Genomic DNA, 23,414 nt, shown 5'->3' with positions numbered 1-23,414 from the left:
TCAGTCCAAAGCCCTCCCTGAGATCTGGAGACAGCCCCCACCACACGGTCATAAATTGGGCCGGGGGGTTTCAAGCAGACCAAGAGACTCTAACACGAGTGCAGCATGGATTTTATTGAAAAGGAGTGGAGGGAACAATTGTAGGAGATGAAGGTTGTGAAAATGATACAGGCAAGCTCAAGAAGAGAGTGGGGCTCCTTCTTGGAAAGGAGACATTCAGGAAACAAAGTGTAAATGGGGGGCAAGAAAGGGGTAGCGGACGTTAATACAGGAGCCGGAGGCTGGGAGGATGGTCCCGGAACCTCATGGCTCTTCTCACTCCGGGTCTAGATGCTCCGTCACAAAACTCGATGGTGGCTGTCCGTTCCTGGTCATTTCTGCTTTCATGGGGATCTTCTTTTCAGCATTAAGAGGTTTATATGCAGATGTTCCCACAGACGCTCCCACGGCGCCCCAGGAGAGACTTCCTTCCGAAATATCCACCCCCCCTTCCAAGGGCTCCGTAACCGAAGCCAGAACCCAGGCTGCCAAGGAGACCGGATCCTACAATCCCGGAACCCCCAATGGCACAGGGTGTGTTGCCTCCCACGGCGACGGGCTCGCAGCTAGCAGACAGGATGGGTCCTGGGATGGTCACCACGCAGGCGGGAGGCTGGATCACGACCTCTGCTGGGGGGGTCTGGTTGATGCAAGAAGGGATGACTCCGGCCAGGGTGCCCAGGTTGCCAGAATTTTCGACGGCTCCATACCCAGAGCCCAGACCTCCGTAGCCAAGGCCATAGCCAAGACCACCAAGGCCATAGCCATAGCCAAGACCACCAAGGCCATAGCCTAAGCCATTCCCTGCAGAGCCGAAACCGACCACTGGGGCAGAAGCACAGGATGGGATGGTGCAGGATGGTCCGCAGTTAGAAACCATGGCTGGAAAGATGGAGGTGATTCTGTAAGATTGGCAGAACAGAAGGCATCAGAACTGAACTCCTACTCCCTGCCTCAGTTGTGGATCTTGTTACTTTGCTCGGACCATCGTAGGAGCCAAGATGCCACCAGTGAAACCTGGTGAGGTTTTCAGAATTTCATTTCAATTTATTTCCTCTGGCTTGCATGTAATAAGAGGGTTTCCCCACCTCCAAAGCCCTGTGGAATTTCCAATCTAGATTGGCCAAATTCTGGTGGCATTGTCTTCACAAGCAAGGATTCCACCCTTGCTCATATTCAGGCCTCTGACCACTACACACTCCTCTCATATATATCCACCAAGTGAAGAGCTTGGGCACGGCTGCTCAACTTTGGCCCTCCCACTGTTTTTGGACTATAGCTCCCAGAATCCCCAACCACAGTGGCCCACAGCCAGGAATTATGGGAGTTGTAGGCCAACATCTGTGGGAGGACCCAAGTTGAGCAGCCCTGAGCAAGAGGATGGGGCTGTAGATCAGTGGTGTAACATCTGCTTTGCATGCAGAACGCTTCCATCCCTGGCAGCACCACCGGGTGAGGCTGAGAAAATCCCCCGCTAAAACCTTGGAGAACCGGTGCCAGCCAATGTAAACTTCATGGCAGAGCATCGGCTTTGCATGCAGAAGGTTCTCTGGCAGCATCTGCAGGTGGGTCTGGGAATGACCCATGCCAGAAACCTTGAAGAGCTGCTGCCAGTCTAACTCAGTCCTCAGTCCTGAGCTTGAATGACCAATGGTCTGGCTCAATATAAGGCAGCATCCATTGTCCTTTGGGAAGAAACACAAGAGAACTGCTGGATCAGACTAAAACCCATCCAGTTCAGCCTCCTGTTTCCAACCGTGGTCAGCATGTTGGCATTGATAAGTCCACAAGCCAGGCACGGAGATAATAGCCCCTTCCCGGTTTTGTTCCCCAGTGCCTCGCATTCAGTGGCACAGTAATCCTAGACTAGCTGTCAACCGCTCCATTTTCCGAAGAACAGAAGACTCAAGGTGGAAGATCCACCAAGCTCTGTGTCAACGAGACTCTATCCAAACACCACCAAGAAAATGGACTTACCGGCTTCTCTGAGAAGATGCAGTGAAGACAGGAGAGTCGAATGAAGCTGATGTAAGGACAGAGGGAATGTGGAGCTTTTATACAGTTTCCCCACCCTCTCTTGTGGTTCGGATGCTCCATCATTCTAGCTAACCTTAGACTTGGCTGTTGACAGGCTTCCTTTCATGTCCCAAAATTACTGTGCATCTGCATAGCTGTGGTGATGAATTAAGTTGTTGTCTAAATGCAACGCTAATCATCCACACATTTATTTTTTCTATCTCTCTCTTCTTTTTTAATCTGCTGACCTGAACTCAGTTCAGTTTATTTGATGTTAAGAAATAGGGACTGTGAACCCCCAGAGGCTGGGAATGAAAATCTTTGATATTCTTGCATCAGCAGTTCAGGAGAGTGTTGGATATCTTTTGTGTTCTTGCTGGAACTGGACAGGTCAGAGATAATGCTGAGGTTGGAACTGAACTGGTTCAGAGGTGAAATTCAGAAGAGAATTTCAAGAAAGGAGAAGCTGAAATTTTTTTAAAAGGGGATTTCAGGGTCCTTCCTGAGGATAACCCTTGGAGAATTCTCTCACACATTTCCTCCAAATCTTTGCTGCCTACAGGCTGGGAAAAGATGAGGTGAATATAGAGGGGACATTTTAGGCCCCTCTACTTTTTTCAAGAGAGTTTACCCTACTGACATTCATTTTGGTCGCTTCAAAACCATTTTGAGTTCTTTGAGCAAAAACTCAAAGGATTTGCTGGAAACGTCGGGATAAATGTTTCTGTTGAGTCCCTCTACAGTCCCTCTACAATTGTAAGCCTGTTTGGGACAGGAAACCATCAAGTCTGTGAGCCCCTTGGGGACAGGAAACTTCCTTCAGGCCCTCTTGTGGCCCGTAGTTTGGGGAGTTTTCCTTCAGATGTTATCCAAAAGCCCCACTGGAGCCAAAAGCCCCACAGCAGAGTGAAGGGGGAGGAAATCCCACCCCTGCTACATCGATCATCCACACACGCCACCACTCATTGTTATGAAGGGGTTTGACTGAAAAGCGAAGGGCTCTACCTGTGATTATAGGCACTGCTGTGATGATGAGGTTGGATCGATCCACCCTCACATTCATGGATGTGCCCACCACCATGGGTAGGGCTCTGTGATCTTCAGACAAGCCCCACTGTAAGTGTGAGCAGGAAGGCATGCAGGTGAGTGATATGGCAGGGCGGGACTTCCTCCCTGTCCCTCCTCCTCACTGTACAACGGGGATTTTTAGAACATCCAATGCTCCTTTGATGGAGAGCCCTTTGGGAGAGGGATCCATCTTCTCCCTCTTCTCCCTATGGAAACCACTTCAAGAACTTTGGTTGGTTGAAAGTGGCCTATGCATAGTCCAGATAATGCACAAATATAAACTGAAATCTGTGGAACTCTCTGCCATGGGATGTTGGGATAGCCGCCAGCTTTGATAGCTTTAAGCCAGGATTTGGCAAATTCACGGGGGACAAGCCTATCAATGGCTACTCGTCTTTAAGACCAGAGGCTACATCCAGGCTCAGAGGCAGGAGGCCTCCAAGTATGGGAGGCCAGAAGGAGAGGGGACATGCCTTCATCTCCTGGTTGTGTGGCTTCTCAAGATATCTGGTGGGCCAGATGGGCCTTAGGTCAGTTCTTTGTATGTTCTTATGATCCTAAATGGAATCTGGGGCATGAAACAGGGCAGGTATTTCACTGGAACTCACTGGAAGATATCCTGACTAAATTACTGAACGTACATCCGAAGGAAATTAAGGTGTCCTTTTGAGTAACTCCTGAATGGTACCATTGAGTTACTTAGTCTGGATGCAAACCCCTGTGATCAGCCATTTTTGAGAAGAATGAAGAGGGCCCCAACTCCTCTTGATGTCAGTGCCACAGAAGAAGGAAACAAGGAAATGCATTTTTGCTGAGGAATGCAAAGGAGAAGATCAAAGTGTCAGAAATGTGCCAGCCACAATGTGCAGATCTGTCAAAATGCTAACATTTTACCTCTCCTTTGAGAGTCATTAAAGTAATTTGGGGGCATGATGCAGTTCCCAAATGGCTCTGGGCTGCTTGCTAATTAAAACCACAGGCACAAAGTGGTATCTCCAAGCTGACGGTGGGGCCAGCATGGGACACCGAGAAAATGGTATAAAAGGCCTCCCCATCCTGAGATCTTCCATCAGCTCCACTCAATCTGCTTCCCTTCTCTTGCTTTCTACTCCTGTTGGTAAGTCAAGAGGCACTTTGAACAGACCTGTTAAAGAGCCGGCCCTCCTATGAGGCATGTGGAATCAGGCCTCTTCGGGTGGCAGATTCGGAGGGGTGGCGTGACAACCACCCAGCCTCCCCTCCTGCCATGGACGGCCTCAGAGGAAGGAAGGAGAAATGGGACATCACTGCTTTTCTTTTTCCTTTCCTAACAGAGAAGGAAGAAAAGGGGATGTTTGACATAAGGCAGGAGATTTGATATTAGGGGGGAAAGAGAGACAGGAAAAGTATAGGAAGGGACAGCTATTGGTGCTTTGCTTCATAGAGCAACACAACCATGGACTGGGACAGATTGGTTTAAATCCCAGTGACATAAGCATTTTGCAGGTGGTTAGATGTTGTAGCAGGCACTCTAAAATGTGCTCTGTTGATGCAAGATTTCTTTGTATAAGAATCTGTGCCGAAGTCATATTTGAACGGCAGACATCCCTGGTCTCTCAGGGAGAGAGTTCTGATCATGGACTCTGGCTGCCTCGAGATCAAACCTGGCAAACGTTGTTCTGTGCAACAACCCACATTTGGAAATGTACAAAAATGCACACGTGATGCCTCCTGGGAGATCACCTGCTAATTAGGCAGAGAAACACCTTTTAAAGTGATGATCCTCTTATATTTAGCAGGGGGGGAGCAACTGGCCCTATCCAACCCTAGTACAGCATCCCGCCAGTGGCTGTTCCTGGTATCTGCCTTATGTTTCTTTTTAGATTGTGAGCCTAGCTTCTTCTCTAACAAAGAACTCCGTTCTTCCTGACAACAGCTCTCTAGATCCCACACACCTTGTCTGCTGATTGGCTGAACGCTGGAGTTCACCAGCCTGTCAGTCAAGATAAGGGTTCACTTCCGGTTAACTCTTTAGAGGGAGGGAAGGTTGTGCACTACAATTGTTGTTGTTGTTACTATTATTCATATTAGTAGTAGTAGTAGTATACCTAAGGTGTTGACAGAAATGGGTGACTTGGAGGACAGTAGGAAATTACAGCCAATGATTCTGATAGCCAGAATATCTCCTGCACCCCTGATAGTACAAAGTTCACTGTACTGAGGATATCAAATTTTTCTTTTAACTTCAGCGTGTGCAATGTAATCAGCCTGGAAAATGCCCAGGTATTTGTAATGTTCTTTCTCTTCCAGGTTCTTGATGTTGCATTATGATTTATTATTATTATTATTATTATTATTATTATTATTATTATTATTATTAGTGTACCTGAGGTATTGATGGAAATAGGTGACTTGAAGGACAGTAGGAAATTACAGCCAATGATTTTGATTGCCAGAATATCTCCTGCACTCTTGATAGTACAAAGTTCACTGTACTGAGGCTATTTTCTTTCAGCTTTACCTCCAGCAAATAATGGCCAACTGTGGACCAGCCTGTACCGTCCCATCCTGTGCTTCCAGCCCTGTTGTGGGCTTTGGGTCAGCAGGCTCCAGTGGTCTTGGATACAGTGGTCTTCGCTACGGCTATGGAGGTCTCGGCTACGGCTATGGAGGTCTTGGTTACGGAGGTCTGGGCTCTGGCTATGGAGCCGTTGAAAATTCTGGCAACCTGGGCACCCTGGCCGGAGTCATCCCTTCTTGCATCAACCAGACCCCCCCGTCAGAGATTGTGATCCGGCCTCCCGCCTCTGTGGTGACCATCCCAGGAGCCATCCTGTCCGCTAGCTGCGAGCCCGTCTCCGTGGGAGGCAACACTCCCTGTGCCATTGGGGGTTCCGGGATTTTAGGATCCGGTCTCCTTGGCATCCTGGGTTCTGGCTTGGGTTACGGAGCCCTTGGAAGGGGGGGTGGATATTACGGAAGGAGGTCTCTCCTGGGGCGCCGTGGGAACATCTGCGTATAAACCTCTTAATGCTGAAAAGAAGATCCCCATGAAAGCAGAAATGACCAGGAACGGACAGCCACCATCGAGTTCTGTGACGGAGCATCTAGACCCAGAGTGAGAAGAGCCATGAGGTTCCGGGACCATCCTCCCAGCCTCCGGCTCCTGTATTAACGTCCGCTACCCCTTTCTTGCCCCCCATTTACACTTTGTTTCCTGAATGTCTCCTTTCCAAGACGGAGCCCCACTCTCTTCTTGAGCTTGCCTGTATCATTTTCACAACCTTCATCTCCTACAATTGTTCCCTCCACTCCTTTTCAATAAAATCCATGCTGCACTCTAACACGAGTCTCTTGGTCTGCTTGAAACCCCCCGGCCCAATTTATGACCGTGTGGTGGGGGCTGTCTCCAGATCTCAGGGAGGGCTTTGGACTGAGAACACAGAACCACAGGTGGGAGGGCTCAGAGGCAAGTGTGGAGAGGAAGGGCACACAAGCTGAGGAGAGGACTTCTCCACCTCTATTCACTATCCCACTTCCAGGTGGGGAAAATGGGGACTCATTCGGGTGATGTGTCCACCCCACGTGTGGGGGTGGGGGTGGGGGTGTGAATGTGTGTTGGGGGTTAAATGGGGCAAAAGATGGGGTATCAGCTAGCTTGCCCCCTTCCCACAGAATGCCCCTGTAAACATATTTAGGTGGCAGAATTCCAGATTATACTGGTCACAGGGAGGGAGGGAGGGAGGGAGTCCCCCTGCATCAGAACTCCTCTGTCTGCAGTAAACAAAGTGAAAAATAATTCTGCACACGCCCAGCAACAACTTCACCCATACGAGGTTTTCTTTAAGGTTTATTTCCCTGTGCAGGGAAACAACTCTGCACATGTTCAGAGGCACTCAGTCCCAGGTGACAAGACAACAGGTTTATTAGCAGAAGGCGGCATCTCTAAACTCCAGGGAGAAGATGAACAAAACCACTTCAAAATTAATGCTGATGCGGGAAACCACCTTTTCTTGACTTTGTGCCTTCTTACGGCAGCAAATAGCCCGGATCCATGGGTTTTAATTAAGCCGAAGCTCTCGCGTTCTGTTTTCTCCACGGAAATGTATGAAGCCCAAACTGGCTACTGTTCCTGTTCCTCAGAAGACTGAGTTCACTCAAATCCTCAGGTCAGGGCAGTTTCAGACTGCAGTCATGTGGCAAATATTCCGTGCTGCAAAACAGGCCGTGATTCCACAGGTGTGTGAGAAAGGCTGCTGCCTCCTCGAGGGCACTGCTTTCTACCACAGGGGTGCCTAAAGATGCGGCATCATTTTCTGCCTTGATTTTTTACTTTATTTTCTTTTACATTTTTAAATTAAATGTATTAAAACAGAATTACAATGCTAAACAATATAGATCCAGACACAAACAGCAAAACATAATACAATGAACCTCAATTCATCAATCCACCGCCACCCTAATATTGCCTGTGGTGGGAAAACAACTGTAATTTCCCCTATTAGTGTAAAGAATAAAATCTGTCCAAATTATAGAAAAAGGTTAAGAATATGTCTAGAAATGTCTGGACTTCCTGTGTCTAGAAGTCTAGACCTGCGTTCAGCATATCATGTGAATGACTATACCTGTGTACAGATCTGTGCTTGTGTACATGGTACACTCATTGAACATGTGTTGAACATAAGAATCCTACTGAATTTACCCCCTAGACATATTAGCCCAATTCAGACATTATGCTGATTCGGTGTACAGACGTTTGTACACTCGTACGTGTGTTTGTGTGAATGACAACAACTGTGTGCATTTTACAGGTGAACCAGGAAACAGGACCTTCAATTGCATGCTACAGATAGGAACTTTTCTTCTCTGCTTTTCCCAAAATGTTGTTTTGTTCATGTCAATAGACAAGTTCATGCAACTTTGTAGGATCCGGTCTCTATGGTGGTTATGGCTAGGGTTACGGAGCCCTTGGAAGGAGGGGTGGATATTTCGGAAAGAGGTCTCTCCTGCGGCGCCATGGAAGCATCTGTGGGAATGTGTGCATATAAACCTATTAAAGCCAAGAAGAATTTCCACATGACCATAGGAACGACCAGGAATGGGCAGCCATGACCTAGAACTGTAACTGACGTCACCCACCTAGATTCAGCCATGATAAGAGTCTTCTCTCCCACCCAGCGTCAACAGTAGTTTCCCATTCTCAGCATGTCTGAAACTCAGGACCCAAGTTTTCTTGACTCTATTTTCCTGTCGCCCTCCGAGTCCCTCCAACATTTTCATCTCTCTGTGCTAATTTCGCTCTCTCATCTCCACTAAGATGTAGGCTTCTCTCTCGGGGAAAGAGCCTCTGCGTTTGATGTCTGTACATGAATCTGGAAAGATTTGCCAGCCTCGGACTTGAAGGAGAGCCCTTGGTTTCTTTCCTCTTTGCTTGTTCTAGAAGATTCTCAGTGAGGAAGCTGTTCAATTTCTGCACGACTCCGGCTCTTTTTTGCTATTACTGTCAAGTGTACTGCTGTTTTCCATGCCTATTAAAGCATTTTCTGCATCTCAACTCCAGTGTCTATGAATTTGGTTTCTTCACGTTCCTGTATGTTGTACACCAGTAAAATGGTTAGGGCCAAGTCCAGAGGCCAGGTCCAGAGGCCTGGTGGGGTGGAAGATCCTAGGAACACAGAAAGTTGCTTGATGCTGAGTCAGGACCCTGGTCCACCTCGCTCAGTATTATCTGCTCTGACTGGCAGCAGCTTGTCAAGGTTTCAGGCAGGAGTCTTTCCTGGCCCTACCTGGAGATGCCTCCTGGGACTGAGCCTGAACTCCTGAATGCAAAGCAGATGCTCCAACCCTGAGCTACAGCCCCATCCTCTAAGCATCAGGAATGAGTGATTGCTGTTGATGTATCTCCCATAGCTAAACAACACAGGAGTCCTCACCACTTCTTGGCATTTTGGCTAAGATCACATGTGAACTGAGGGATGTGGCTTAGCTTATTAGGAACATAGGAAGCTGCCATATACTGAGTTGGACTATTGGTCAATCCAGCTCAGTATTGTCTTCACAGACTGGCAGCGGCCTCTCCAAGGTTGCAGGCAGGAGTCTCTCTCAGCCCTATCTTGGAGATGCTGCCAGGGAGGGAACTTGGAACCTAGATACTCTTCCCAGAGCGGTTCCATCCCCTAAGGGTAATATCTTACAGTGCTCACACTTCTAGTCTCCCTTTCATATGCAACCAGGGCAGGCCCTGCTTAGCTATGGGGACAAGTCATGCTTGCTACCACCGGACCAGCTCTCCTCTCCTCCCAGCTTGAGTGCCAGCCCCTTTTGGGCTACGACATCGATCATCCCCTTTGTGACTGAGGATGATGAGATTTGTAGTCCAGCAACATTGGGGAGCCCCAATTTGAGAACCTTTGGCATAGAGAAAGACTCAAGGGGTTACTATCTCAGTATCACTATCAGTTTTTCTTACAGCCATTGGCCAACCAAGAGATAAAAATCAGAATAACAAATATAACTGATATGCACAAATAGTGACTAATAATTACACACAATGCAACAGTATAGAAGCAGGGTTACTATCTCCCCATCTCTTGCATACAGAGCTTTAGACTATGGCCTTCCTCTCTCAAACCCCCGAGCTTTCCTCCCTGCTCTACTTAAGCAAGCAGTTCATTACAATCAGATAGATTAGCTACAGAACAATCTTACAATATCCTAGAAAACACAACTTCCCGCACCATAAGGTTTCTCGGATGGATGGATGGATGGATGGATGGACTGCTGTCAAGTTGGTGTTGACACTTAGCGACCACATCGAGAGATTCTCTCCAGGATGATCTGTCTTCCACTTGGCCTTGAAGGTCTCTCAGTGGATCATTCACTGTCCTGATCATTGACGAGTCCATCCACCTTGCTGCTGATCGTCCTCTTCTTCTCTTTCCTCCAATGTTCCCCATCATGATGGATTTCTCGATGGGGCTGGGTCTTTGCATAATGTGACCGAAGTATGATCGTTTGAGCCTGGTCATTTGTGCCTCGAGTGAAAATTCTGGACGGATTTGTTCTCTGATCCATTTGTTTCCTTTCCTGGCTGCCCATGGTTTCCCTATCTGTAGCCATATCTACTGGCTAGCTACTGTTAACTAGGGATGTGCACAAATCAAGAAGATTTGGAATCACGCCTGATTTGTTTTGGGTCTGAATCTGACCGCCCAAATCACCCCAGATTCAGTTTGTACCCAAATTTTCTGAATCTGCATCTGAATCTTAATTGATTGGCTAGCTACTGTTAATTGCTGATGGGTTTTAACCCATTGCCTGCATTGTGAGGGAAAGCAGGCTTAATATTGGATAACTAGAGCTTGGCATGAAATTAATCTTCTTGACCGGGAAGATTCAATGACAAGGGAGTCATTGATCTATAAGGACACTGATTATAAAATTGGTGGTATAACAAAACGTGTCCCTACTAGACTAGTATTGTTCTTTATTTAGGCAAAATTGGAAGGCGAGGAGAGCTGGTCTTGTGGTAGCAAGCCTGAATTGTTCTTGTTGCTAAGCAGGGTCTGCCCTGGTTTGCATTTGAATGGGAGACTACACATAAGACATTCCCCTTAGGAGATGGGGCCGCTCTGGGAAGAACACCTCCATGCTTGCAGGCAGACACTCTCAAGGTCCGTCTGTGCCATCTCTAGATAGGCCTGCAAGATACTTTGCCTGTGACCTTGGAGAAGATGCTGCCCATCTACGTAGACAATACTGAGCTAGATGGACCCATGGTCTGACTTGGTCTAAGGCAACTCCTTATGGTCCTAGAACACAGGCACATAGGAAGCTGCCTCATACTGAGTCAGACCCTTGGTCATCAAGCTCAGTATTGTCAGCACTGGCTGGCAGCAGCTCTCCTTAATTGCAGGCAGGTGTCTCTCCTAACCCTACCGGGAGATGCTGCCAGGGACTGAACCTGGAATTCCCAGCATGCAAAGCAGACACTCTTCCACTGAGCTATGGCTCCACAGAGCCTGCTTGACTGTTAGGAGGGCCCAACAGGAGATAGCACCAAGAGTTGCACTGGGTTATGCCCTTATAAAAGCTGTTAAATTGATACCCCTGAAGGGTCATGAGCTGTTATTTGGCATGGCTGTGGTGGGAGGTGGGGAGTGGGGAGTGGTGGCAGAGAGTCACACATGATGCAACAGAACACCGTACTGCTACCCCACTGGTGGAACCACAGTGAAATGTCCATAATCATCAGTGTTATTTGACCAGTGGGGGACGTCTCATTTCACCTGTGGACTGTTGATAGTCTAAAATCTTTACCTGTTGCATGTCTGCCTCCTATACAACTCCAAAGGGGACCTGGGACTTTCTGGGGAAGAGGAGATATCAGCTAGCAACAATAGTGTCATCTTCTCCCAGTGCAAATGGGTGTCTCATTCCAAGCACTCCCAAGAGATCCCCAGCTATAAGGAGACTACCTTCTAACCAATGGTCCCACTGATGAAATATCACCCCCTTGGTCTGGGCTGTCCGCCAGCAACCTGCCTAGCCAAGAGATCGTTATTTTTGGAAGCTGTAACACTTTACTGGCTGCTTGCTTTGTTTCCCCTCTCCTCACTGTGAATGGTCACTAACCTTTCCTGTCTCTGCTGCTTACCCTGTGAAGATCTGTAGTATCCTTTTCCTCTCCCTCAGAGAGAGCTGGTTTTGTTAAAAAGGCATGAGACACCCACTTCCCAGTATGGATCTCATCCCAGTCAGTCACAATACATTATCGTGAACTTTATTCTCAGAACCAAATTTCTACAAAAGTGATTGCAGAAAGTGTGTGTGTGAGTGTGTGTGTGTGTGTGTGTGTGTAGAGGAGGCTGCATTCAGACCCTGCACAGGTCACCATGTGAGCAAATCAGATCCAAGAGTCCATAATTTTATAAAGCAAGGCAAGCATTTAATTTAACAATGCGTTATTATACAACTGCCCCAAATAAGGCACAGATGTACATGGAAACATTGCTAACAGACAGTCTGTTGGCTTCCGAGAAACAAACAAAAGTGCAAAAAACAGTCTACATTTATGGGAGGTTTTGGATGTCTGGCTGTGTAATGCCATTTCCCTCCAATAACTACAGCTTGATCGCAAGATGAGTTTTCTAGTGGCCTGCTCAAGTAGTGAAGAAAGAGTTAGATCATGCAAGAGGCAGAGAGCACTGAGAAGGTGCTTGTGATGGAAGGTATGGTTGGGAAATGCAGACTATTGGTGAATCCCATTGGCTAGCTAGCTGGGATGGCCTTCTGCATATTCAGCATATCTGGACCCAAGTCCAGAAGCTCAGCTGTGGACTTCACCTTGGTCGCCAGTCGTGGAGCATTTGAGATTCCCTTCAGTTGGGATTTAGCAGGGGTATCCGCAGATGCTCCCACGGCGCCCAAAGAGGCCCCTTTTCCCAATGTATCCACCCCTTCTCAGACCATAGCCAGATCCCAGACCACCATAGAGACCGGATCCGACAATCCCAGAACCCCCAACGGCACAGGGAGTGTTTCCTCCCACGGAGACGGGCTCGCAGCTAGCGGACAGGATGGCTCCTGGGAGGGTCACGACAACGGGGGGTGGCTGGATCACCACCTCTGCTGGGGGGATCTGGTTGATGCAGGAAGGGGCGACTCCGGCCAGGGTGCCCAGGTTGCCGGAAGTTTCAACCAGGCTGCCAGCACCGTAGCCATAGCCGAGACCTCCATAGCCGTAGCCGAGACCTCCTTTGCAACCTGCTGATCCAAACCCAACCACTGGGGTGGAGGCACAAGATGGGACGGTGCAAGCTGGTCCGCAGCAAATCATGGCGGAGAGGTGGAGATGAATCTGAAACAGAATATTGCAGAGCAGAGTGGGACATGGGAGGCCAAAGGCAGCCGTCCTGGGGATGGGTCTGTCGCTCAGTGGAAGAGACCCTGTTTTGCCTGCAGAAGGGCCCAGTTTCAATCCCTGGTGGCATCTCCAAGTTGGGCTGGGAAAGAACACTGTTTGAAACTCTGCTGAGCTGCTGCCAGTCAGAGCAGGTAGCATTGCCCTAGATGGACCAAGGGTCTGGCTCAGCATGGCAGCTTCCTATGCTCCTACGTTGCCATAAAATCAGTGAGGATCACATCTCTTCAGTCAGACAGGAATGGCAAGAAGCCATAAGAACAGCGCTGCAGGAGTTCAGCTCCGAGCGTCCGTTGGACTACAACTCCCATCATCCTGACTGTGTCTGGGGATGATGGGGCCTGTAATGCGACCACAGCTGGAAGGCTGAAGCTGAGCAGCCCTGCATAGGAATCTATTCAGGGAACCTATTGAGCAGCTCCAATAAATGTGCAAGAGAATGGTGTATTAATGGGAAAGAAAGAAGATGGGGTTCCGTGTTACATCTGAAGCTGGCCAAAGTGTGAGCTCTTCCTGAGATCTCCCACCCCACCCCGCTTAGCCTTTTCCTGAGTTTTAGGCAGAGCTGCAGATCCTGCCCTTCTGCCTTGGATAGTTCAAAGTTGAGATCCTAGGGACTGAACCTCGGACTTCCCACACACTCCGCATGAGAGGGGCAGCCCTTCTTTTATGTTCTATGGGCAGAAGCAGGTAGTGCTCTTCATCATGTCCCTATGACATGAAGGGTAGCTCTGCGAGAGAATGTTTCCTTCCAGAGAGTGGGTGCCACCACCGAGAAGGCCCTGCTAGGCGTCATTGGCATTGTGAGTTGAGTGAGGGCTAATGCAACCGGCGGAACGTCACTCACTATCTTAAAACTATGCAGAGGCACAAATAGAAAAAGAAGCTTTCAAAATGATGCCTCTTTCAGGTCATTGAAGGTTTTGGAAATGCAGCACCTTGACTTGAGACTGGAATCTCATGGACAGCTTGCATGGGCAAAATTGGGGCAATCTGTTCTCTGCATTCACTACGATTCCTCCTTCACTACCTATGGTGGTGGGGAGAATGTTTTAAATAGTTTTTAAAATGTCCACTGTTACCACTTCCAAGAGCAGGAGGACCCACTTTGGTAGATCTCTTTCAACTTGAGTTCAGCTTGTTGAAAGGGTTCTACCAGTCAATTCTCAGCTCAACCTCTTCAAACCTGAAGCTGCCCCTGTTTCTAACAAAGATCATATCCAATCAACATTTGCAACCCACCGGGCTCCTTTCTGAAATGATGATGCTTAGTGCTTCTTTAGTGAGAACCTCACATTGAGATGTTAAGATTACCCCCTGAAATTTAACCTAATCTGAACTTCCAATATTAATTACTGGAGCAAAATATCTGAGGGCTTTTGTGATAGAAGACTAGTAGTTTTCCTAAGGAGGGATCTAGATCTCCACAATCAGCAGTCAAAAAGGTTTTGCTCAGAAGAGTAGTATTTCTTGTGGTGGGGGGTCCTACAGATAATAAGTAGCTTGGTCAACAATCATACCTTTTCCAAAATCCTTGGGGTCTATATCTGAGTCAAATATTGTTATAGTGGAAGGACTCCCCAAAACGTGTCGTAAGTATCACAGAGCAAAAAGCCTATATTACATTCTGAGTGGTGTTCCTGACAGTATTGGAAGAGAGCTAAGGACCCCTTGGCTAGTATCCTGTTTCCCAGAATAGCCAACCTTCAGGAAACCCACAAGAAGGTTGTTGAATGCAATAGCAATCCCTTGCTATTTGCCCATTCCCTACACAGCAACTTCTGCTCAGAGGTAGACTACCCCTGTGGCAGGAGGTTTCATTTATCTGCCACAGGTAACCATTCCTAGACTCCCCCTCCATAGAAAAGTCTTGCTGTGTTGGTCTTACCTGCTGCTCCTCTGAGAAGAAGTCGAGAGGGAGAGTTTGTCAGGGGAAGCTGTAGAGATCTCTCTCAGAGCACTTTTATACAATTTTGGCCCCAAACGGTAGTAGTTACAAGACACCCCCATGATGCCTGAGGGATGAATCAGCCTGCCAAGACATTATTGTGGGTTCATCTTAACACCAGTTAACTTTATTATGCAGCCTGCCAGGAACATAATCAACATTTCATGCTACAACTTAATACCTCATGGGTCTATCCAGCCCTCTTTTCCTCTTCATCTCCATGATCTCTTTTTCTCTTACTGTTTCCTGGAATGATTTAGATATTCATCGAACACAAGGCTGCACAATTTTGGCATGCCCGCTCTTTGTTGGACTACAACTCCCATCATCCTTGATGATTGGCCACTGTGGTGTGGATGATGGCTGTTGTAGTCCAACAAGCACTGGAGGGCATATAATGCCCCCATGTTCAGTGGCAGTCCAAGACCTTTGCTGCAGCATTCCCGGTAACCGGGATTTCCAAATGTTCTGGCCTACAGCTCCCATCATTCCCAGCCCAAGCACACTGCCCCTGGGAATGATGGGAGTTGTATTCCACAGCATCGGGGAGTCCTTGGTACAGGGAACACTGCTAGTCATCCATCCAATGCAGAAAAGGTGAACCCTGCTCAGCAGAGAGGACAATTCATGCTCATTTCTAGGGATCTGAGAATCGATTCGGGTACAAAACGATTTGTACCCGAATCTACCTGTTTGTGGTGATTTGTGGACAAAACAAATTGCCCCTGTGCTAGCTGGCCAGATTTGGGTTAAAAACACCACCCAGATTTTGGACCCGAAAGATTTGTCGATTCAGACCTCCATTTTGTGGCGATCCCTCTTGCTGTCTCCATTTGGTTTCAGGTAATTCTTTTTTAAAATCCCACCCTCCCAAGCTTCAGATTGGTGACTTACAGTGTGCAACAACCGCCTGGTGATTCCCCCCCTGATTTCAGATTGGCTCGTTTCCATTCAAATCTTGTGTTGCCAGGGGTGACTGACCCCATATTGGCTAGGGGAAGAGTCAAAGAAGGGACAAGGGTGGGGGGAGTTTGAAGGAGGGGTTTTAAAATGTATTTAAGGAGGCAGGCAGCCACCATTCTGCCTTTCTGACCCATGGAAGAAGAGAGAGAAAGAAAGAGACAGCCAGAGGAGCTGAGCTTGGCTTTGCCTGCCTGCTGCCTGGAGTGGATTTGATGCTTTTAGTTCCTGCTTTTCAGATTGAGGAAAAGAGAAGAGAATTTTTTTTCCACCCCCTTGCTGCTGCTGAGAGAATCACTGCCTGTGCCTGCTCTCTGTGCAAATCGTTTTGGGTGCAAACTGATGTGTACCTGAATCTACCTGTTTTGGGAGATTTGTGGAGAAAACAAATAACCTCTGTACTAGCTGGCCAAATTGGGTGATTCAATTTGGGTACAAATTGAATTGAAAAAACCGATCCTATTCATTACCACAAGGACTGCTATGGTTCACCTGAAGGAGGGCACAAAATGGCATCCCCCTCATATATGCATCCTCTTCCCCTTTTCTTTCATAGGAACATAGGAAGCTGCCTTATACTGAGTCAGACGGTTGGTCCATCTAGCTCAGTAAATCCATATTGCTCATTATTGCCTAAACAGACTGTCCCTATCTTGAGGATTATACAAAACAAACAAACAAACAAACAAACAAACAAATAAAACCCCAAATAGAAACTCATAATCAAGAAATATGGATAAAATGGATCCTATGATACCACAATTTATTCATTTATAAACATTAAATAATGTCACTATCAGGATACTGATCCCAATCACAAATAAAATACCTATCAAACAGATGCACTCAAAAGCCATATATAAATACATAAACAAAGTTTCTTTGAAATAAAGTGCCACCAAGTGTTGAAAGATATTTGAATGCTATCACAGAACCTTCACGGAAACCTTCTTGCTCATTGAGAAACCATAGGGAAAGTGGGCTATGCCTTCCTGCCCTGGATGGTGGGCTTCCTGGAAGCATCTGATTGGCCACTGTGGAAAGGAAGATGCTAGACAAGAAATGGAGCTTTGATTCAAAGATGGAGCTTTGGCTTTGATTCAAGATGGAGCTTTGGCTTTGATTCAAAAATGGAGCTTTGGCTTTGATTCAGAGATGGAGCTTTGGCTTTGATTCAGAGATGGAGCTTTGGCTTTGATTCAAAGATGGAGCTTGGCTTTGATTCAAAGATGGAGCTTTGACTTGATTCAAAGGACCTTCATATGCTCCCCATAAAGCCGGGCTGCACAACTTTGGCCATCCTGCCATTGTTGGAAGACAATTCCCATGATTCCCTGCTACAGTGGCCACTTGATTCACAAACCCTTCTGCTTCTGTGGGGATAAAGTGTGCCATCAAGTCGATGGCACCATCAAATGTGCCATCAAGTCGACTCCCTGCATCCACTGACCCCTGTGGTTTTCTTTGGTAGAATACAGGAGGGTTTTAACATTGCCTCCTCCCACGCAGTATGAGATGATGCTTTTCAGCATTTTCCTATATCACTGCTGCCCGATATAGGAGCAGCAGGGATTCCAACTGGCAACTTTCTGCTTGTTAGTCAAGCATGTCCCTGCTGTGCCACTTAAGGTGGCTGGTGTCTAAAACCTTCACCGTGCTCAGGGAATGCAGGGACACCAGGAATATACTGCAACATTTGTTGTGGGTCCTTATTTGCATGTGTGTGTGTGTGTTTGTGTTTGTGTGTGTGTGCATAAGAACATAAGAACAGCCCTGCTGGATCAGGCCCAAGGCCCATCTAGTCCAGCATCCTGTTTTGCACATTGGCCCACCAGCTGCCGCTTGAAGCCACAGGTAGTAGTTGAGGGCATACCCTCTCTCCTGTTGTTACTCCCCTGCAACTGGTACTCAGAGGCATCCTGCCTTTGAGGCTGAAGGCGGCCCACAGCCCTGCGACAGGTAGCCACTGATAGATCTCTCCTCCATAAAGTTATCCAAACTGGGAATGGGAATTTGGCTTACTGCTCTGCAAGTATTTACTCATCTCTGGAACCTCTGGCCTCTTGATTCATTTTCTTATCTGCATCTCAAAGACACCACATTTAGTGTGCCCTGAAGTTTTACCCTGTACAAATATTTGCTGTTTGGATGGTTTGTTGTTGTCAAGCTAATTTTAAAAGATCAGAGCCCAGATTAAGAGAAGTAATGTTCTTAATTACCATACAAGCCGGAAACTGGTCCTACCCTCAACCTTGAATGCATCACACTGATTTCCAAAACCAGCCCATCAGCAGCCCTGGATGATGACTATACAGACAACAAGCCCCAGAGGGGCAAAATGACACTATGGCAGCCCGATCTTTCTCTCTGAAAGCTTAGCAGTCAACGGCATCTTTTTGCTAATGGCCCCTAGTCCTTTCAGGTCAGGAGGAGGTGGTGGGGCTGTGGCATGATGTGAGAGCATTTGTTTTGCCCAAAGAAGGTCCCAGGTTCAATCTCCAGGTATGGCTGGGAAAGACTCCTGCCTGAAACTTTGGCGAAATCACTACCAATCAGTATCGAAAATACTGAGCTAGATGGACCAATGATCCATCCAGCTCAGCCTTCAGTAGAAGACAGATTCTCATAAGGGGATGGGGCTGTAGCTCAGTGAAAGATAATTTTTCAGGTCCCTGGTTCAATCCCTGGCAGCTCTCCCCCTGCTAAGCAGAAGAGAGATGCCATTTTAAGAACGTGCCCCCTGGCCTACTGAGGATTCTCATACTGGGTGTCAGAAGAAGACCTGAAGATGGATCTCTGTCCCAAAGACCTCCTAATCTGAAGAGAAACTCAAGGGAAACACCAAGAATATCCACTGAGGGCAAGGATGCCAGGCTGGGCTGAAGAGGGACAGTTGCTCTCCCCCTTACTAAGCGGAAGAGACTTACCCCCTCATTTATTTATTTATTTATTTTAATTATTTAATATTTATTTTTAAGCGTCTCTTGCTTTTAACCATGGGGATTGGGGAAATAGTCACCTCCTTTAGTTGAGGGGTATGACTAGGAGCCCAGATGCGCAGAAACCCATTTTCTTTGGGGGCAGATAATTGCACCCGGAGCGAAATAAAGTGATGAATGAGGTACTGCAAGCTGGGACAGAAGGCCTGATGGGATAATGCACCCTTTGGGGTCCGAGCCCATTTCTTGTTTCTGTGCAGGTTGACCATTTGGGAGGCAGGAAACCCAAATGCTTGACACCCAGCAGGAAGTGGAAAACATCAAAGCGTCAGCTTGGCCACAAACTGCTTGTCTCCTCACACCATTGAGCACTGCTGACTTCATGATCTGCCTGTTAAGAATTAGGCTGTTCAGCTAACAACCTGCATTAAGGATTCTGTCCTCTATTACATCCACATCCTCGGAGCATCAAAGCTACCTTGCATGTTTCCCCTTGAGGAGCTTAGAATCTTTTACTCAAGTGGTTTTCTAAGCTCAAGGGAGCCACCTCCCATATGATATCGCTGTTCCCATCTGGCAGCAGTCACAGTTTCTTCATAATCATTTTTTATAATTCCGACGTCATATTGTGCAACTCTTTGATTTCCCTACCGAGGACTGTCGCATGAGAATAAAGCTCAGTTAGCACATCGGCCTGGAAGGCACACAGGAAGATGGTTTTCTTCAGACATCTGCTCAAGTGTGTTAATAACAGGGTGGGGGGTGCATTTGTTTCAAGGGTGAAGCGAAACCCAGCCAAATAGAGTCCACTTAGCTTTAATTTATCAGGAAAGAGATGGAGACTCTAACCAATAGTGGCAGAGGGATGAGGATGCAGCTCAGTGTGGGTTGAAGGACCAAAGCTCAGTGTAAATGTGTCTGCTTTTCATGCAGGATGTCCCATTTTCATTCCCTGACATCTCTACGTCAATACTTTATAGAAGAATGATCGTAGCTTGGTGGGAAACCATCCACTTTAGGTGCAGGACTTTCCAGGTTCAATCCCCAACATCTCCAGGTCAATACAATTCAGGTTGAAAGCACACCGCTCAGTGGTTGAACATCTGCTGCTTTGCATGCAAGAGGCCCCAGATTCCATCCCTGGCTCTCAGCATTTCCAGGTAGGGCTGGGAAAAACGCCTGCATGAAACCTTGGAGAGCCACTCCCAGTCAGTGTAGACCAGGTCTGCTCCACTCTGACCATCCTTCAGATGTTAGCCTTCAACTCCCAGAATCCCTTCATATTGGCCATTGTGGCTGGGGATTATGGGAGTTGTGGTACAAGCACAGCTGGAGGGCCGAAGTTGATCAGCCCTCGTGTAGACAATACTGAGTGAGGTGGACCAATGACCTAACTAAGTATAAGGCTGCTTCCTGTGCACCTATCCTATTCCATTTTTGGGGAGAGGTCCAAAGCTCAGTGGTAGAGCTTCTAGTTTGTATGTAGAAGGTGCTGGGTTCACAGTAGGGATGTGCAAACATGTTCAGTGTCGAACCAGTTCAGTGTTAAGTCTGACCCTGGACTGAACCCCACCGTCCCATTCGGGGGGTTCACGAACTGGCCCGGTCTGATTCGAACCAAACCAGACCAGCTGCACACCCCTAGTTCACAGGTCTGACCATTATAAAGGCAACTTTCTATGTTCCTATCTCCTTCGTCCCTTTTAGAATATCATTCATTTCTTTCTTTGATATCAACACTAGCTAAACATTTGTATGAAATTTATCTGTATCCCACACAATGTCCAATGGGGCGCCCACCAAAATTAAGATCATGAGTGCAAAGGGGCGTCTCTCAGCCATTAAGGACACTGTGAGCAGGGTATAAAAGCCTCCGTCTCTCCACACTCAACCATCAACTCATCTCTTGCCTTCTCTTGCCTTCCTACTCCTTCGAGGAACAGGTAAGCTTGGCTTGCTCAAGCCGTTTCATTTATACTTCCTGAAATATGATTTCACTGAGATGGTTAGCCTCATGAGATGGTTGCTTGCGTTTCCATCTTGTGCTATGGGGTTCTTGGATTCATCGCCCAATATATTTCTGGGGGTGTTTTGAGTCTTCGGATGGTCCAGATGTTGGCTGAGAAGCTAAACATTCTCCTCACGTTTGGGCTTCTTTGGGTGTATCTAACTTACACACTTTAAATTAGTTTGTTATCCTTTCTCCCCATGAAACCTAAGGGATTTTTGTTGTCTGAGAAGGGGCTAGGGACCTCGAATGGAATCCAAACAACATTTCCCAGGATTCCTTGGAGGAAGCCATGACAGTTGACACTGCTATGAAATTATTATCATGCTTTTGGAGTGGTGGAGATGGCTGTTGTCAAGGGGTGAATAATATCTGGGCTTAATCCCGGAAGACCAAACTTGGTCAAGCAGAACATAGGAAGCTGCCTTCTACTGAGTCAGACCTTTGGTCCATCTAGCTGACTGGCAGTGGCTCTCTCAGGTTCCAGGCAGGAGTCTTTCCCAGCCCTAAGTGGAGATGCTGCCTGGGACCTTCTGCATGCAAATCCGGTTCTCTGCCATGGGGCCACAGCCCCATCCCCAAACACAGGAAGCAAGTAAATGGCCTCCTACAGAACCAGACCCTTAGTCCAGCTAGCTTGTGATTGTCTCAACTTCCTAGCAGCAGTTCTCCAGGGTGCCAGGCAGGGGTCTTTGGAACCAACATTGCCAAAGTGAAATTTGAGTAGGGATTTGGAGGTTCCTCCCAAAGAGAAACATTGGAGAATTTGCTCAAATGATGTCTCCACCTTCCACAATCTCAGGAACTGAATGTGAGAACTTCTTCTTGCCAGGCAGGGGCTCTTCTAGTGTGGTATAGCCTGCGTCCCAGAAGACAGAAGATAGGTTACCTTTGATGGTTTACTTCAATTTCCTTAACACACTGTGCTCTGAGGGCCCATTGGCTCCCTCACAGATGTATCCAGATGGAGGTCCTATATATAATGTGATTGCTTTCTTTGCTGTGTTGTGTCACGTACATCCCTCAGAGCTGGTTTAATGTGGGCCACCATCACTCAGAGGTGGCTTAATGTGGGCCAGTTTGTGCCATCCTGTCCTCAGCCCAAAGCCTCAGAGCAGTAGGCAAGGTGGACCAAGGCACTGATTCTCTAAGAAGAGATCTTCAGAAGTCTACAGCTAGTATACATTTGGGATACTCAGAATCCACTAGCTTGACAGAAAAGCACCCATCAGGCATGATCATTTTCCAGTGCCTGAAATTTCTTTCTCCCGGCATCCTTTGCTGTAGAACAGGGCTGCACAGCTTCCACCCTCCTGCAGATGGGGGACTACAACTCCCAGCATCCCTTACTGTTAGCCACTGTGGCTGTGGATGTTGGGAGTTGTATTCCACCAACAGCTGGCAGGCCAAAGCAGTGCAGCCCAGTTATAGAGGAACTCTGAGTGAATCATTTCTCAAGGACTGTATCATTAGTGCTTCCCTTCCATATAGGAAGCTGCCGAGTACTGAGTCACACCTGAATCTGTGCCCTTCGTGGCATTTCTCATGGATCATATAATTTGTGCTCCCTCTTGCATTCTTTCAGACTCACCCCTACTCACCAGACATGACTTTCTGTGGACCATCCTGCACCGTCCCATCCTGCACTTCCACCCCCGTCGTTGGCTTTGGATCAGCAGGTCTCTGAGGGAGTCTCTGCAGTGGCGGCTACGGAGGTCTCGGCTACGGAGGTCTCGGCTAGGGCTATGGAAGTCTTGGCTATGGCTACGGTGCTGGTGGACGGGCTGAAACTTCTGGCAACCTGGGCACCCTGGCTGGAGTCTTCCCTTCCTGCATCAACCAGATCCCCCCAGCGGAGATTGTGATTCAGCCACCCGCCTCTGTTGTGACCATCCCAGGACCCATCCTGTCCGCTAGCTGTGAGCCCGTCTCCGTGGGAGGCAACACTCCCTGTGCTGTGGGCGGTTCTGGAATCATCGGCAGTTACGGCGGTTATGGTGGTTACGGCTATGGTGGATATGGCTACGGCAACGGTCTCCTTGGGCGCCGCTATGGTGGAGGTCTTGGACGCAGAGGCAGCGTCTGCCTGTCCCCTTGCTAAATTCTCATGGACTGTATAGCTAGGAAGAAGAAGAATGACCCAAGATCCACAGTGGGATGTATAGTCCTGGGTTTAGATATGCAGAGAGCCCTCTACCCTAACTGGAGTCAGTGGGTGAAAAGGGGGTTTTCGGCATCCCTGAAAACCAGGCCTAGCTCTCTTTCTTTCCTGCCTCTGCTTTCAATTTGACTTCTCTTTTTATTTATGCACTTCATCTGGGGCTCCTTTATTCAGGTCTTTCAAAAGGCCACGCACAAAGTCACGAGGAAAGGCAACAGAAGCATTTAGCTTGGCCACCTGAATTTTGAACCCAGGTGAACTAGCAAAACTGTGCAAACATTGCTTGTGGGAGGGAAGAATGTTCTAGAAATATCAACCACCCACCTCTCTCACACACATGCACGGTCTCTTTCATCCATGTTGCTTACTCACTT

At 47.7% G+C, this 23,414-nt stretch overlaps 2 protein-coding genes across 3 annotated transcripts; one reads left to right on the top strand and one right to left on the bottom strand.

Annotated features, from left to right (window-relative positions):
* Window positions 1-199: 199 nt before the first annotated feature.
* LOC128337329 (shematrin-like protein 2) lies at window positions 200-22,793 on the bottom strand. Of its 2 annotated transcripts, XM_053278191.1 has the most exons (4): window positions 22,481-22,793; window positions 14,913-15,056; window positions 4,268-4,429; window positions 200-941 (listed from the first exon to the last, which is right to left on the bottom strand). In XM_053278191.1, the coding sequence occupies exon 4, from the start codon at window positions 917-919 to the stop codon at window positions 416-418; it is 504 nt and encodes a 167-aa protein (XP_053134166.1). In that variant the 5' UTR covers window positions 920-941; window positions 4,268-4,429; window positions 14,913-15,056; window positions 22,481-22,793; the 3' UTR covers window positions 200-415. The 2 variants fall into 2 exon arrangements, with proteins under 2 accessions (XP_053134166.1, XP_053134165.1); XM_053278190.1 differs by lacking the exons at window positions 200-941; window positions 4,268-4,429; window positions 14,913-15,056 and adding an exon at window positions 12,037-12,961.
* On the top strand, window positions 5,636-6,124 carry LOC128337233 (scale keratin-like). The gene has a single exon (XM_053277995.1). The coding sequence runs from the start codon at window positions 5,636-5,638 to the stop codon at window positions 6,122-6,124; it is 489 nt and encodes a 162-aa protein (XP_053133970.1).
* Window positions 22,794-23,414: the final 621 nt, after the last annotated feature.

Source organism: Hemicordylus capensis, chromosome 14 (genome assembly GCF_027244095.1).
Source record: "Hemicordylus capensis ecotype Gifberg chromosome 14, rHemCap1.1.pri, whole genome shotgun sequence".
Taxonomy (NCBI): domain Eukaryota; kingdom Metazoa; phylum Chordata; class Lepidosauria; order Squamata; family Cordylidae; genus Hemicordylus; species Hemicordylus capensis.
Note: the sequence above shows the minus strand (reverse complement) of the source record. Positions and strands in the feature narration are given on the sequence as shown.

Excerpts from the sequence above, each read along its gene's own strand:
- LOC128337233 (XM_053277995.1), top strand. The coding sequence starts at position 5,636 with ATGGCCAACTGTGGACCAGCCTGTACCGTCCCATCCTGTGCTTCCAGC.
- LOC128337329 (XM_053278190.1), bottom strand. The coding sequence starts at position 22,519 with ATGGGACGGTGCAGGATGGTCCACAGAAAGTCATGTCTG. Across the intron at positions 12,962-22,480 it reads TCCACAGAAAGTCATGTCTG|ATTCATCTCCACCTCTCCGC; the intron begins GTGAGTAGGGGT and ends ATTCTGTTTCAG.